The sequence below is a fragment of the Sitophilus oryzae genome, unplaced genomic scaffold, assembly GCF_002938485.1.
Source record: "Sitophilus oryzae breed Bouriz unplaced genomic scaffold, Soryzae_2.0 scaffold_172_pilon_pilon, whole genome shotgun sequence".
NCBI classification, from domain to species: Eukaryota; Metazoa; Arthropoda; class Insecta; order Coleoptera; family Curculionidae; genus Sitophilus; species Sitophilus oryzae.
This window is the reverse complement of record NW_022146424.1, coordinates 9,700,652-9,718,191: the sequence shown is the minus strand read 5'-3', so window position 1 is coordinate 9,718,191 and position 17,540 is coordinate 9,700,652. Positions and strand designations below refer to the sequence as shown.

Here is a 17,540-nt window from a genome sequence, read left to right as displayed (position 1 = left end):
TTTTTATCAGTGATTTATTTATTTAAAATTTTAGAAAGCCGTTACAAAATAAAATATATAATTTGCCCAAATATGTTAACATCATTATAAAATTATACCTCGAATTATACACGTTAATACATTATATAAAATATATGAACATTATACCGTATGATCGAAAAAAAACGGCGTCCAGTTGGCTTGGAAATAAACATCGATGACATTCCTCATCTAATTTTACATATAAAATGACAGCGATCTTCATTTTCCTGCGATTGTGATTTTGTAAACTGGGACCGCGATTTCTATCTGCGAGTTTAAATTTCGAGTTGCGATTGAAGCATTTTATAGTAAACTGCGATTGAATTTTCTCTCTGATATTATTTATTTATAGAGAGGGTATTATTTTTCTAGGGCCACGATCATAATATACCGGGTGTTTCTAAAGAGTGGTTCACCCCTATATCTTTTTTATTTTTTTCTGATAAAAAAACAAGTATCTTAGTATATGACATAAATTAGGATTGATTGACGTATTCAAATGTTTTTGGCCACTTCCTGTTTCACCGAAAACTTTTGATTTTTAAATGGCACCCTCGGTATTTTTTAATTTTTATTTCATAGAAAATGACACTCTGAATAGAATGGACTTTCAATTTATTATGTCATAGCTGTGTTAAAAACATTAATTTTTAATCAAGATGCCTTGGAAAAATAGATTCGATTGTTTATTGTTTTTCGCGTCTTGTTCTGGCCAGGTGCCAAGATGCCCAAATCGTATTTTTAATCATATGAAAAAGCATTTTTACAAATAATTTGGTTTGGTAAATATTAAAATCGCAATCGCAAGTTAGAGTCGCTGGGATTTAAAAATCGCAAGGGGAGAATCGCAGTTTTGCTTATCTCTATTACCTAGTATATTTGGACAAAGTGTTTATTTCATTTTCCTTAACATTTTTTTTACTCAGGTCAACAACTCGAAAATCACCCTGGAAGACTTCCGCAAACGTTTCCACCTCCTCAAGCGCGTGATCGTCATATCCAAGGGCGGTTGCGTCCGCCTCTTTCACCACTCCTTCGCCGAGTGGCTGCTGGACATCAAGCACTGCACCCAGAAGTACCTGTGCAACATCTTCCACGGGCACTGCGTCCTCGCCATGTACTACACCCTGCACGCCTCCACTCTCAACAACCAGGAGATCTACGACTACGCGTTCCACCTGACCAGGATGGAGCAGTTCCTCAGCGAGAAACCGGGCCAGAAGTGTCCGACGTTGATGTACCGACTGACGCAGGACAGGGGAGGTGCCGGGTCGGGGAATTCTCTGGAGAAGACGTCGACGGAGATTTACGCGGATTTGAAAGCACTACAGGTATAGCTTTTTCCAGGATTTCTTGTTTATTGTTCTCGTGCAGTAGTACCACAGATTATACAGATTATAAACTTTGTTTTTTCTTTATTGTTTTTCGTGGTTCCAATTTTCGGAATCGGGCACTAGTTAGGTTACTGGTTTGCGCACATAGCACGCCCACTTATTACCCGCCTGCAATTGTGCACAGCGCCTGACCAGCCCAGTTATTCGAGAGATATCGGAAAACCGAATAGCCTCATGCAGTATTTACGCGTACCTTATTTTGACAGTTACGATATGCGCGAGTCAATTTTTAAGGCAACGCCCGCTAATAACGTTACCGCCTGACGTAATTTGCGGATCAATTACACCAAGCGCTATTTCTAAATAACGTTTAAAAATTGCTTAAATGGGCATGTGCGGGTATTTGACAACCGGGGCCGGCCGGCGAGATCTTTTATTTTAGGTTATGTTTGAATTGTTTTGAATTATTATTTTAGTTTTATTAGGTAATTTGATATTTAAGTAGCTGGGATTAGTTTTAATTAAATAAATATGGCCCAAAATATGGATTCCATCTCTTCCAATATTAAAGAACCTATAAAGAGGCTTAGGTTTACAGCAGATGACGACTTAGCCCTTCTAAGAGAATTTGTTGCCCTAAACCCAGGGGCGGATACAGGAATTTATTTTAGGGGGGGGCCAAAGGTAGAATTTGCTTTTTAGGGCGCCATTTTTAACCCAAAAGCCTAATATTTTACCCAATTTACAGATTTTAGGGGGGGCCCGGGCCCCATGGGCCCCCCTCTGTATCCGCCACTGCCTAAACCCACTGGCAGACGTTGAACAATAAAGCACTGGAGATAAGCACTTTAGCCCTTTAGTTTTAAAATACTTAGTAAACAAAACAATTTCAAAGTTTTAAATTCAAAGTTAGGTTAAGTTTAAATAGCGGACGCGACGCGAACAGAATTCTTTCCGATCCGATAACTATAAATGAAGAGAGTTAATACCACCTCACGTAAAGGAAATAACACCTGGCGTTATTAACGTCCATACACGCTATTCGGTTTACCGATATCTCTCTATTACGCTGTTTATTGTTATTTTACGCGAGTTTATTTTTGCGCACAGGAAATTTTACTCGTTTGCTCATCGTCATAAAAAACAATTTTTGTACCACGAATTAGGGATAAGATTTTTATCTGTATACATATAGTATACCTAATCTGTGGTAGTACAGCCGCTTCTTGTCTGAATAGGTCCTCGCGTACTTCAAACTTTTTTGTTTTTTTTTAAGATTATTTTGTATTAAACGTTTTTCAAAAAACGTTGGGTGATTTTTGTTAAAAAGGGGCAGAAATGTATTTTTGGTACAGTAAATGTACAATTTTCTATCAGATTTTAAAACTGTATTACCTTATCTTCGAATAAAAAGATTAAGGAAGGAGCATATTGTTGCGGACCTGTGTGGACTCAGCCTAATCCGCTCTAATATGTCCCACCCTTATATGACCTTAATATCGCATTAAAGAAGAGACGAACGTGACTCATCGAACGTTCAAGAAAAATTGAGTTCCACTGGAATGGCGCCGTACATATGAGAACATTCTACAAGTTTTCTCTATGCATCTAATAATCTAATGGACTATTCGAGAACTGTTTAGCTGTGGGTATATAACCCGAGGCCTGCGCAAAAGAGTGACAGAAACAAAGAGATCGGTCGACGCGTACAATTGCCGCGCTAAATTCAAAATAAATTCCTGTTAGATAAATAGTTGATAATAATAAGTTAATAGTTCTTTAAGTAGTTTTATCGTTATCGTATTTTTACTTAGTGTAAAATAAAAGATGTTTAAATAGATTAGACTAAAGGAATGGACGAAAAACGTAACAATATCAAAAAATTTAAGTCGAGCGCGATGTAGGCCAAAAATGGCCGACTTAAATTCCGGTCTATCAATGCCGTTCTAATTTTATTCAAAACGTGTAAAAATATTATGTAGGGTGTAGGGTAGATTCAATAATTTGTTGTTTTATTGCCCAACAGTCAATAAAAAATGTTGCTATAGTTATTAAAATTGTTATGAAAATATATAATTCTAATAAAAATAGATAAGTTATAATAATTATTTACGACAACACACACGTCAGATTCGCTACTGAAGTTGATAAGTCAAATTGATGTATCTAAATTCTTTGACATCTAATCTTTGACAAGTTGAAAATAAAAGCAAAAATGCAAGAAGAAATATGTAATTAGTTAATTTTAAGTGAATTTTTTATAAGTGATCAGTTTACTATATTATATAGTCACTTACTAGCGAAAAGTTATTCCATTATTTCTCTCGATTATTGACTGAGATTTACCGCACGCTACTGTAAGGCTATTTCTTTGGTTCTGTGAAAAATAGCCTTATTGACGCCTAGTGGTAAATCTAGATCTCTCGGGCGCCACCTCTGTGATTTATAGTGGCAGAGGCCCACGTTTGCCAGTACGGGTAGCCTTTAAACAGTGGAGACTCCAGGTATGAAGGGGTGCAGGTAAAGTCAAAAAAAGTAAAAAACCTTAGTAGAGACTGACAAATCCACAAAATTTCGAATCAAATTCAAATGTGTCAAATAAATCGTCAAACAGTACTGTCAAGGATCCCCACCCTAGATCCCCACCTTCTCCTACCATGCATGAATACATATATAGCATTATACTCCTTCCTTAATATTTTTATTCAAACTATATATAGACGTAGATTGACCTAATTTATTAGCAAAAACTTCATAAAACTTCCTTCTAAGCATAATAATTAAGACATTGACTTTTTCAAGGGACATTTTTTTTGATTGACACATGGCCTTCGCATGCAATTGTTTTTTATGCTTTTATTCTGAAATAAGGTTGAAGTTATAATAATATAGCTCTAGCAATCAGAACACGCCGTGTTTTGATTGCTCGAGCTTAAGTGCAAGTTTTACTTGTCTGTTGTCTTTCAAGGAATTGACAAAAACCTACGAGAAAGATCTGACGTTCGATCTAGACAACGTCGACGGTCTGGATACGAGTTTTGTCGACACCGAGACCAGTCAAAATAATCTGGACGACGGCAACATCGAAACGAAATTCGAAAATGTCAATTTGAAGAGTCCGTCGTCGGACAAACATCCAATCTACGCAGAGGTGAACAAACTGAGAAAAACTTCTAATCAAGTAATGGCATTTTTATTACTTTTAGTAGCTGATTTTTTACTTTCATTCAGTTATTTTTTGAACCGAGATTTATCACAATACTGTATTAGTTATTAACAAGAACATTATATACTAGCCCTGGTCACTTTATTTCTGTGGTCTGGACTTTAATGTATAGGACAGAGATAACTATATACGACCGGTTGACAGACGAGAGAGGCAAAATAGAAACCGACATACAGTGTTGCCGGTTCGTATGAGAAATAAAATAAACGAAGATAATATATATTTCATATCAATTAAACTTTTAGCTACGTAATCGAGGGCGCGATTTTTAAATTCATTGTTGCGAACCATGGGCATATTCGGCGCCGTGCTGACTAACTGGAATTTAAATTTCGCGCTAGGGATTCAGGTCGTAGCTCTGCTGTAAAAAAATGTCAAGTTGCCGCATTTATTTATTTATTTCCTGACATTGTCATTCGTTTTGACACTTTAGTTTTTTGTTACGAGTTTTTGGTTTAAATAAATAGTGTTGTGAAGCTTGAAAATGTTTACTAGCAGTCGAATTGTTCTTTTTAGAACCTCTTTTAGTGCCAAGTGTACAAGATAGCTTAATAGCCGTAAAAAACTCATCGCAACTTTATTAGAATATTTTGAACGGTAAAGCGGTAGTAATGGTCGTTTATGTCCCGTAAGTACTGTTAAGAAGGCGAGTTTGGATGATGTAAATAATAACTGTTTATATATTTTTTATAATTAATTTATTTTTGTTTCCTAAACTATTTTGATTAAAAATAATATATAAAAGTGGGCAACGCTGTACCGATCAAACTTAATCACGTGACTAAAAGTTTATTTGGTATGAACTGTATCTAAGCTATTCAATAATGCTCATTTATGTTAGACAGTTGTTTAAGAATCTATTACAGCTGTAGTAAAACGAGTAACTAATAGTGATAAATAAAGTTCCAACCCTAGATGCAACATTTTTCGTAAACACCTGTTTGAAATTTTGATGCAAAATCCGACAATACCGCATAGAAAAAATGTATCAACCTAACTTTTATTTCTTTTTAATACATTTCATTTTTCATTTAAGCTGTTTGCATCACTGTCTTATACGTTAAAACCCAGACCACGCAGTTTCGATGACCAGATCGGTATACAGGGTGGTGCATCGTCGTTGGAAACATAGGTCATGTCATGCAAATTTTGAACTGTCCAAATATTGGCTCCCCTATTAATTTTGCAGTGAAGTCGTAAATAGGGTTTTTAAAAGTCTGGTTATGCTGAAAACACATGCCAAATTTGAACAATTTTGGGCAAGCCGTTTTTAAGTAATTTGAGAAAAACTGCATCTATTTTTAAATTAAAACTGAACAGGTAACAATGCAAAACGAGGTTTCTCGACGGTGACAGTTGCTATTATTTTAGTTCATTGGTAAATAGTATGCATAGATAGAGGAAATATATTTAGTTTGGAAAGCCCGCTAGAATATATAATTGTTTTGGGTCGCGACCGTTGTAAGCATTTTCTGGCGCTGCTATAGCGGTTGCTAAGAACAACCGCCAAATAATAACAGAAATAATTTTCTCTTGTCAAAGTCAGAATCTTCAAAAAATATAAAAGCCTGACGTAATTTGCGGATCAACTACACCAAGCGCTATTTCTAAATAATAACGTTTAAAAATTGCTTAATGGGCATGTGCGGGTATTTGACAACCGGGGCCGGCCGGCGAGATCTTTTATTTTAGGTTATGTTTGAATTGTTTTGAATTATTACTTTAGTTTTATTAGGTAATTTGATATTTAAGTAGCTGGAATTAGTTTTATTCTTCCTCTTCCACCTCTTCCAATATTAAAGAACCTATAAAGAGGCTTAGGTATACAGCAGATGACGACACGCCCTTCTAAGAGAATTTGTTGCTTGTTGCCCTAAACCCACTGGCAGACGTTGAACAATAAAGCACTGGAAATAAGCACTTTAGCCCTTTACTTTTAAAATACCTAGTAAACAAAACAATTTCAAAGTTTTAAATTCAAAGTTAGGTTAAGTTTAGAATTTTAGAATTTCTAAATTCTAAAAAAAAATTCTAGGTTAAGTTTAAATAGCGGACGGGACACGAACAGAATTCTTTCCGATCCGATAACTATAAACGAAGAGAGTTATTTTTACCACGTAGAGTTATTATTATTAGAGTTACCACCTTACCACCTAGAGTTATCTTTACCACCTGACGTAAAGGAAATAATACCTGGCCTTATTAACGTCCATGCACTCTATTCGGTTTAGCGATATCTCTCTATTACGCTGTTTATTGTTATTTTACGCGAGTTTATTTTTGCGCACAGGAAATTTGACTCGTTTTGCACATCGCCATAAAAAACAATTTTCGTACCACGAATTAGGGATAAGATTTTTATCTGTATACATATAGTATACTTAATCTGTGCTGGTACACGCTAGTCCTTATATAAAATAAAGTTTCATGTATGTAACACATTGTATTTTATTTATAAAATTAAAAGAAAATAATAATATATTTGAATAAATAATATTTGACGACATAATTCCGGAAAAACCCGAATCGATCTGAAATTATTAAAAGCTTTGGGTCGCGACCGTTGCAAGAATAGCGCCAAATAGGGTTTACATTGTCCTTATGGGCACTTTCCAATCTAAACTTGTTTCATTTGTCTATGATAGTATGGTCTGTATTTTTTTTAATTCAAATGATCGTTCTTCTTAAAGAGTCCGAGTCGTATGAGAGGTACCACACTGTATATATGTAACTTTTCCAGATAAAAGTTCGTCGTATTGTTAGCAAATAAAAACGAAACAAGTTTTATTTCGATAATATCCATTTCGCGTTTTATCTGCTGGGGGTCTATTGCAATTCTGAATGGGAAAAGTTCATTGATAACGGCATTCGGCTGCCAGATGTGTTTATATTCGTATTGGAAATGTGGTCGTTTTATAAAATTAGAGCGGTTATAACAGCTATTAAAACCTATTCGTGGTGAGAGTCACTATAGACTATTTTAATACAATTACTCTAATAATAGACATCCTTTTATTTTGATTTTTGTCAAAAAGTATAGTTTGATTTTTATTAAGGAATATATCTTTACATCTTCAATTTTTATCTTTTAAGCAATGTTTATACCGTATGATTGGGAAAAATAAGGCGTCCACTTGGCTTGGAAATGAACATCGATGACATTCCTTAACTCAACAACAAATAGAAATATAAATACTTTGAAATAACAATAGAATATTTTTTGTTGTTTAGGTACAGTATATACAGGGTGTTTCAAAACAAATGCGAAAAACTTCAGGGGGTGATTCCTTGTTCAAAATAAAGGGTAGTTTGCTTCATAAACGTTGGGTCAAAAGTCAATCATTACGGAGATATTGCGGTACAAAGATGGCGGAAAAATAATGTTTTTATTTTTTATCTTGAAAACGAAAAGAGATAGACTAATAAAATTTTATGGAAACATTACTGTTATGAAAACACACTTTCTGGTAATTTTTTCACTTTTTTAAAATGAGTGGAAGGGGTTGAAATAAACTACCCCTATCATTCTTGTTAACGAAATTTAAAGAAAAATCTTATCAAACACATGCAAAAAAATTAATTTGGATAGCTTGGTTTGTTTAGAAACTTTTTTATCTCTTGTATTTTTTTGATAAACCTCACCAATTTGAAATTAAAAAATAAAATGTAAAGCATTACATGTCAGGACAAAAAACATTTTCTGATAAAGAATAGAGTGGGCTGCTGTAATTTTTTTAGGAAAAAATCTAGTCGGCCGCTGTTACTTTTTAGAATGTTCCTAATATTATTTATTTGACATTACTCTACTGCAATACGTTATTATCTAGATGATTATTATTATCGTTATTATCACTAGATTCTTAATCTAAAAATGTTTTTTGTCCTGACATGTAATGCCTTACATTTTATTTTTTAATTTCCAATCGGTGAGTTTTATGAAAAAAACACAAGAGGTAAAAAAGTTTCTAAACAAACAAAACTATCCAAATTAAACCATTTGCATGTGTTTGATAAGATTTTTCTTTAAATTTCGTTAACAAGAATGATAGGGATAGTTTATTTCAACCCCTTCCACTCATTTTAAAAAGTAAAAAAATTACCTGAAAGTGTGTTTTTATAACAGTAGGTAATGCTTCCATAAAATTTCATTAGTCTATCTCTTTTCGTTTTCAAGATAAAAAATAAAAACATTATTTTTCCGCCATCTTTGTACCGCGATATCTCCCTAATGGTTGACTTTTGACCCAACGTTTATAAAGCAAACTACCCTTTATTTTGAACAAGGAATCACCCCCTAAAGCTTTTCGCATTTGTTTTGAAACACCCTGTATATAAGTTTTGTTGATTAGGTACAGTTGTGTACGGAGAATAAAGCCACTGTGTAATTTGTGTCCGTATTTTAAACTTTTTATTTCAGTTGCTATGATTCTAGAGGTTTTCTTTTTTTTTCATTTTCTTGCTGAATTTTTACCTCTTATTATTTGTATTTTATCTTTATTTTTTGCCATTTTTTAAAACTTTTTAGTTTTAAACTTTTTTTATCTACGCTTCGCTAGGTTCTATGCCTCAAGTGTGCCATACACTTAGACTAGAACATAGAATTTTACAAAATAGATAAATTGTTATACATGTGATTTTCCTCATTATCAAATATTTCTTATTAAATTTAAAATTTCACTTAAATAAACACAAGATTAGTAATGGTATTGGTAAACGACAATGAAGCAAAAAGTAAAGACATTGGTAAAACTGAGGTTTCAGCTTCAAGTTTGCTTAAAAATATTAATTTTTTCTTTTGTTCGTTCTCTACCAATCATTGCATTATTTCTTAGATATATTGATTTTTTGAGGTAGCAATTGCCTATCCCAGTGCTAGATCCATTGTGGTCCTCTTTTTATGTCTAGATTACGAATCCAGTTAGGACTGGATTCGCAAATTATATAGGTAATTATATAATTCGCAAATTATAGGTAATTTGCGAAAAGTTGAAGACTGAACCTTTTATACAGGGTGAGTCTTAAATAACTGCAAATATTTTCAGGACTGGTATATCTCGATAAAAGAAACATTTTTCAAATAAGTCCAAAATAATCGAGTTATTTAAGTCTGAAAATTAAAAAAAAATAGATTTCTTTTGGAAAAATTTTGAGAGCCACCAGCTTTTTTCTGTATTTGCATTCGTTTTAGTGCCGTAACCATAGAGTAAAGCTGTAACTATGGCAATATCAGAGATTTTGCCATAGAATTTGTGGTGAACAGGCAGTTCTAAAAAGTTTTCGAAAAATATACAGGAAAATTTAAAAGAAAATGCACGATGATCTTTTTTTTGCGAAAAAAACCTCGTACATACCATAGTACAAAAACCGCACATTTGTCAGGCTGTGGATCTGGCTTAGAATATGTTCTGCCGTCTGTTGTTATGATCGACAGAATCTGCACTTGGCTTTGTCTGTTAATTTCATAACCCTTAAATGAGCGCTAGTCCATACAGCTATCGTGCTTTTCATTTGTATAAAACGAAACGAGATGATTAAAATTTTATTGTTTGCTACAGCAGAATTAAATTTTTACTAAAATATTGGTTTTCTGTTCATTCCCTTATCTTTTAAACCCTTTATTTATCTTCTAGATACCCAAAAACATCGAATGCGTCGACCCGTTACTCACCACCAGCTGCGAGAACAACCTCCTTGTAGCTGAAAACACGACAACCGCCTCCTCCCTCAATAACACTGCCACTTCTTGCACCTTGCTGGACGGGCCGTTGTCCAGCAAAACCGTAGTCCACCCGGCTTTGGACACGCACACTTTGACCGTTTTGTGGTTGATATGCAGCGGGTGTCAGGTGGAAGAATGCTTGCTGGAGGGCAACGAAACGGCGGGTGTTAATTTCGGAGCTTGTTTGCCCACGGATCAGAAGGTGCTGAAGCTTCTGCTTGAAGCTGGAGCTGTGGAGCAACAGGATGTGGGTGAAGGTGACTATGGAAGTCAGGTGAGTGATTGGAATTGTTCGTAGACTAACGAACTTTATTTGGAAACTAACTAATTTTCTAAAAAACTAATCAGAATTGTACATTTCAAATTCAGAGTAAAGCTTCATTCAGAACCTCCCAATTGGTGGAATAAATTAGTGGTTTCAATTATACTTTATACTTTTTAGTTTAAGATCATTCACAATGTTTAAAAATCACAATTAAAATTAATAAAACATCCTAGCAACAGCTTGTGGTAGTCTCTGGTATCCATAGAGAAAGCATAATATTTAGCTTATAAAACAATAAACTTTTGATTTCTAACCAAAATTTTTCTTGGCGGGTAATAATCAAAGGCCAAAATAACATTCCTCGCAAATTTTGAAGTATAATCAATGGAAAAGTCAAAAGTTTGTTAACTTTTTCCAATAATTGAAAATTACTACCACTAATTATGACGTTCTGAATGCTTACATTAAAATTAGCCAAACAAACTTCTACGGCTAATTGAAACTACTAATTTATTCCACTGATTTTGAGGTTCTGAATGAAGCTTAATGGTATCACGTCACCTGTATTTATGGCAAGTAACGCAGTCTGCCATCAGAGAGCTCTTAACTGGACTCTTAAAGTACAAATGTCTATTGCCACTCTGCCATTTGTAGTCAATGGGTGAATAACATGGGTTGGCAAGACTCATTTTTTAATGAACTTAACAAAAAAAATATAATGTGAACTGAAGCTAAAAAGTAAAATTACTGTTATTTAATATTACTGTATTTCCGAAGTCAATTGAAAGTAGTGAGACTCTTAATTCCTTAGTCCCGATCTTAGATTAAGAATAAGACGATGAGGCACCGACAAAGACAGTGCTGAAATTAAGAGTCCCAATCTATTCCAATTGACTTCAGATAAACTATACCTCGGAATATTCATTATTGACTCTTAATATTCATTATCTCACTTATTGTTGTTTTTCTAATATTTTATTTTTTGAAAAACTTCAGGAAAGAGTCAATTTATTGGTATGTTTTGAAAGTTTGTTAATACTTGTCTCGAAAGTAGCTCGTCCTTTTTTATCTGGAAAACTAGATTAAAATAAAATATATTCCAGATAAAAAAAAGAGATTTGGTATGTTAGTATATAGATATATATATATATATACACGTACAAGCTTTACCACGAGCTTACCTGCACAAACCTGTTTGTATCAGGAACTCGCTGTGTGTAGACGGTAAAACGGTAGCGCGCACAAACCAACAAGCGCGGCCTGCGTAAACGTCGCGCTGATATAGATTTTGGTTTGCGCAAACCAGTTTGTGCAGTGATATCATACGTGTAGACGGTATCAGCAGGTATCAGCGAGTTCAAGGTACAGTTTTGTGGGTTTTGTGTTATTAGTTATCAACTCTTAGAAAATGTCTGATATGCGTACTTATTCCAATAAGGAGTTTATGACGAGTTTCATTGAAAGATATTGATCGTTGCCACGCCTATGGAAGATAAAATCGAAAGATTATTCCGATAGAAACAGAAAAAATGATGCGTACAAGAAAATGGTTTTCTATTTAAAAGCCAGTTTCCACTTCGATCTATACTGTTTATTTTGCTGTTTTTTCTTTAACAATAAGCAATAATAAGCCAAACCAAAACAATAATTCGTCAGTTGACATTTCCACGAACGGAACCACAAATTCAGAATAAAAATGATGAATGTACGCTCTTACTTGCATCGTGTGGACACCGCACAGTGTTCCTTCTAGTTTGCGCAAACTATACCGTGCAGGCAAGTCGCTACCGTATGGCCGCCGCTTATGACATAAATTAGGATTGATTGAATTATTCAATTGTTTTTAGTCACTTCCTGTTTCACCGGAAATTACTACAACTTTTGATTTTTAAATGGCACTTTTAGTATATTTCTACTTTATTTGATAGAAAATTACACTGAGAGACATATCTTATGCCAACTTTTGACATTTTCGCTTAAAAAAAAAATCGTATTTTAAATTTTAATCTAGAGTGTCAAGGAGCCTTGGAAAAATAGATTTGATCTAATGTTTTTCGTATCTTGTCCTTGCCGGTTAAAAGATGCCCACAATGTATTTTAATCATATCTCCATTTTTTTCAAATGGAACGATGGTGGCTCATTAGCATATTTGGAAACAGCATTTTTTTACGGATAATTTGGTACCACACACTTGTTATTTCGAGTCAAATTGTCGTTATGAACCGCATGTTACAATTTCAAATAAACCATATCCGAAAATGTCAAAAGTTGACACATGTTATGTAATTCTATTCAGAGTGTAATTTGCTATCGAATAAACTAGGAATATACCGAGTGTGCTATTTAAAAATGAAAAGTTGTAGGCATTTCCGGTTGAACAGAAAGTGATCAAACACAATTGAATACGGCGTCAATTAATCCTAATTTATGTCATATATTAACATACCAAATTTCGTTTTTTTTATCTGAAAAAATAAAAAAGTCAAAAGAGTGATCCACTTTTGACACGCACCCGGTAAAAATATTAAAATTTTAAAAGGATAGTGGAGAAATTCTGTATTTTAGGAATAACAAACTTTAAGATCGAATAAAACTAGAAATATATTTTTAAATCCAAAACCGGTCGCCATTCCTATTTTAAGCTTTAAGATCAAATTTACTACACTATATTTTTGAAAGTGGGGCCATTTGATATTCGATACTTTCTAAGAAACGAACTGCTAATGCACATTGGCAGAGAAGATATAAATAATTTTATCAGAAACTGTTATTCAGGAAAACTTTATTTTTCTATTTTAATTTTCCAGAACTTTACATTACAGGCATACTTACAGGCATTACTTACAGGCATACAGAAAACATAGTTAAAAGAAATATAGATAGATTTACAGAAATAATACACCTTAGGGTGGCTGCAACGACGTCCTGTCATCCTACTGTTAAAACATAACAACTGGTTTTTATATATAAAAACCAATTGTTATATTTTAACAGCAGGATTACGGGACGTCGGCGTCGTTCCAGTCACCCTTAGAGAAATAAGTAAACCGAGAGAGTTTCCAAAATACTTGTTTATACAACCGTCACTTTTGTGTTTGTTTACATCATTTATTTTGCCCGTTTTACAAGAGTATCAGCATCAGCTGAATACAAATATATAATAGGCATAACAAAAGTTTGCCGAAACAACTGATTAAACTTAAATGGCAAAAAATAGAAAATCTTATACAGTGACTAAATTAAGTACAAAATCCAATAAAGGCTACCGTATAGATTAGGGTGGATCTATATTTACTTATGTTTCCCACCAGCACGCTGAATTTTTAGTTTATAGATAAAGTATGAAAGTAAACAAAATAAAATTTAATACATCAGAATGTTTATTTATTTTTAATTAAGTAGAGCACTTCTATGATATTCAGTTTCGCTAGGATTTTATACGTAAAGATTAAAAGTTATCATTATACATATATATTTATTAAGAAAAAAATGTGTTTTAAGTCTTTAACGTATTACACAAAAATAACAAAATTCCCGGATATTTGATGCAAACACTTCTATATTTATCAACGGGAAATCCTTGATCCGCAGTTTAGAAAACCTGTATTAGTTTTAGCGCTTAAACCAGACAGAATTTCGCATGCGGTGGAATTGATTTCCAAATTTTTTTCTCCAATTGTTCTTAAACTATCCATATGGGTTACAGATTTGGTCTTAAAAAATATGTTAAAAAGTTGGATTTTATTAAACAATTCTTAGATATATTTTGATGGCAGGGTAAAGTACATTTGTGTTGTCTGTATGTGTAAACTTAATTATAGTCTGTTATTTCGAAAGAATATCATAGGTCGGAAGAAAAAAACGGCGTCAAGTTGGCTTGCAAATAACTATCGATGACATTCGTCATATAATTTTGCAGCGATCTTCATTTTCAAGTTCAACTCTGACGTCGTTTTATGACATTCTGTCATATATATTGTTACAGCATTAAACTTATTCCTCTCTGCATGGTATCTGTCAAATTTTAGATCTAATAAAACAAATGGTTAAAAGTGTGTTTATTGGCAGCATTTTAAAATATTTTTTTTTACGAAAAAAAAAACTTTTAAAACTTTATTTTAAAAGTTATTTCTTTTTTAATTTTACATTAGAATATCAATTTTTATCTTGAATTTTCACAATCAGTGAATTCTTACATACAGGGTGGCGCCTCTCATACGCCGCAGAAGCTCCAAAGAGAACGGTAGTTTATATCGAAATGAAATTTTAGCAGCATATATGTAGGTTAACTGAAAGCACTTTATAAAAATATATAGAATTATACAGGGTGTCCCCAAAAAAAGTTACACATCAAAGTTGTGTTTTTTCTAATGGAACACTCTATATATTAATTAATTTTCGGATTCTAGGAAAAAAATAAAGGTGAGTTTTATTAAAGAAGCATTAACCTAAAATATAAGGATTTTGACATATTTCACATTTTGTGAAAATGAAGAGAAAATTTTAAATTTCGATAACAGCTAGCTAAATTTTAGTTCACCTTGTATAGCCTGATATTTAATTACAGTAACCATTGTATGTTAAACCAAATTGAAATTTGACCCGCAAAGTTATACAGGATGAGACGAAATTAATATGGAACATTAGTCACTTTTAAAAGCAAGTTACTCATTTATTTTAAATCGAACACCCAGTATATTTTTCCGGTGTTCAATGGGGAATTTATATATCTTCAAAATATTATTAAGGTTGCCTACCCCTCAAATAAATATTTTCCCAGATATTTTAATTTTTATGATTTTGCGTCAGTAAATCTTTATTATTTGAAAAAAATCTAGGTGGCTGTGTGATATACCTTTCGTTAATTTAACAAAAATTGAAGATTGTAGAGTAAAATGCTCAAGGGTAATAAAAAGATACACGTTTAAAATATATTTTAATTATTACAGAATTAAAACTAGATATAAACCTATAATTATGCGACAAACATTAGCTAGACGAAATCAAATGCTCAAAATGCTTCCTTTCCAGTTAACTGCATAAAATGATTTTCTTTTCAAAAGAATATTTTCATTTTAAAAGGCATATATGGAGTTCTAACTCGAAAAGCAGCTACAATAATTTCTCTTATATTGTCGACACTAGTTGGTCGAGTTTTGTAAACACTGTCTTTAACATATCCCCATAAAAGAAACCCAGACTAGATAAAATTAGGAGCATTTAAGTATTCTATTAATTGGTAAATGCACACTGCATTCACCAACTAATAGAATCATATCAATTCTTTCTGATGTAGGATAAGTTTGCATTTTCGGTAGATTTCTGAGAATTTTTTTTTGTTTTAACTGACACAAAATGATAACTAGTTGTTAAAGTTGGACTAATTAGACAGCTATATTGAAGTAGCTTCAGACATACCACAGTAACCTAGATTTTTATCAAATAATACTCGTATAAAGATCTACTCAGATCAAATCATGTAAATGAAAATATCTAGGAAAATCTTTCTTTGAGGGGTAGGCAACCTTAATAGTATTTTGAAGAGACATGAATTCTCCATTGAATATCGGAATAATATACTGGGTGTTCCATTTAAAATAACAGAGTAACATGCTTTTAAAGGTAACCAATGTTCAATATTAATTTTGTCTCACCCAGTATAACTTTTTGAATCAAGTTTTAATTTGATTTAAAGTACAATAGTTTCTAACTAACTAATTTAACTACATATTAGGCTATACCGGGTAAATTCCAATTTAGGTAGCCTTAATTGTAATTTAAAAATTGTTCTTTATTGCTAGAAAATGTTAAATATGTCAAAAACCTTACATTTTAGTCATATTAGTTACCTTACATATTAGTCTTCTCTTATAAATCTCGCGTTTATTTTTCTCCCAGATTCCGAAAATCAATTAATATATAGGGTGTTCCATTACAAAAAAGACAACTTTGATATGTAACTTTTTTTGAGCACACCCTGTAGAACTCTTTATATTTTTAAAAAGTGCTCTGAATTAACCTACATATGCTAACAAAATTTCATTTCAATACAAACTGTCGTTCTCCTTGGAGCCTCCGTGGCGTATGAGAGGCGCCATCCTGTATGAAGGTGCAACTAGTAGCATCTGCTTTTCGATCCAGAAGCAAATATCATTGACAGTAGTCGTTTATTTGTGAAGTTGTGTTTGCAATTTTAATTCAAAAATAGAAATATTTTTTCTGTTATTTTATGGATATACATTCAGATGCAAAAAATCGCAACGGAAAAAATTTTGCCCAAGTTTAAAATGTTATATATTTGTTTATTTTTAGCCCTAGTTTCTTCCGGGTGCGTCTCAAAAGTGGCTCACCCATATAACTTTTTTTATTTTTTTAAGTTTAAAAAAACGAGATTTGGTGTGTTAGTATAATATGACATAAATTAAGGTTGATTGACGTACCTATTCAATTGTTTTCGGTCACTTCCTGTTTCACCGGAAATGTTACAACTTTTGATTTTTAAATGGCACCTTCAGTATTTTTTTACTTTATTCGATGAAAATAACACTCTGAATAGAATGACATGTCATATGTCAACTTTTGACATTTTTGCATATGGCTTATTTGAAATTATAACTTGCGGTTCGTAACGAAAATTTGACTCGAAATATCAAGTGTGTGGTATCAAATTATTAAAAAAATGCTTTTTCCAAATATGCTAATGAGCCACCCTCATTCCATTTGAAAAAATTGAGATATGATTAAAAATACGATTTGGGCATTTTTTAACCGGTCAGAGCAAGACATTAAAAACATTAGACAATCAAATCTATTTTTCCAAGGCTCCTTGATTAAGAATAATTAGTGTTTTTAACATAGCCATCGCACTCTAGATTAAAATTGAAAATACAATTTTTTATTAAACAAAAAAAAAATGTTAAACGTTAGTTATTTTATTCAGAATATCATTTTCTATCGAATAAAGTAGAAATATA

General features: G+C 32.8%; 1 protein-coding gene across 3 annotated transcripts in view; it reads left to right on the top strand.

Moving 5' to 3' along the window:
* Positions 1 to 17,540, top strand: part of LOC115881474 (ankyrin repeat domain-containing protein 50-like) — a 36,626-nt gene that overhangs the window by 2,739 nt on the left and 16,347 nt on the right. For 2 of the 3 annotated variants that reach the window (XM_030898956.1, XM_030898955.1), the window contains exons 3-5: positions 948 to 1,352; positions 4,324 to 4,536; positions 10,212 to 10,574. In XM_030898956.1, coding sequence (XP_030754816.1) covers positions 948 to 1,352; positions 4,324 to 4,536; positions 10,212 to 10,574 — 981 coding nt within the window. The remainder of the gene's footprint in view (positions 1 to 947; positions 1,353 to 4,323; positions 4,537 to 10,211; positions 10,575 to 17,540) is intronic. The other variant, XM_030898957.1, reaches the window with a different exon arrangement.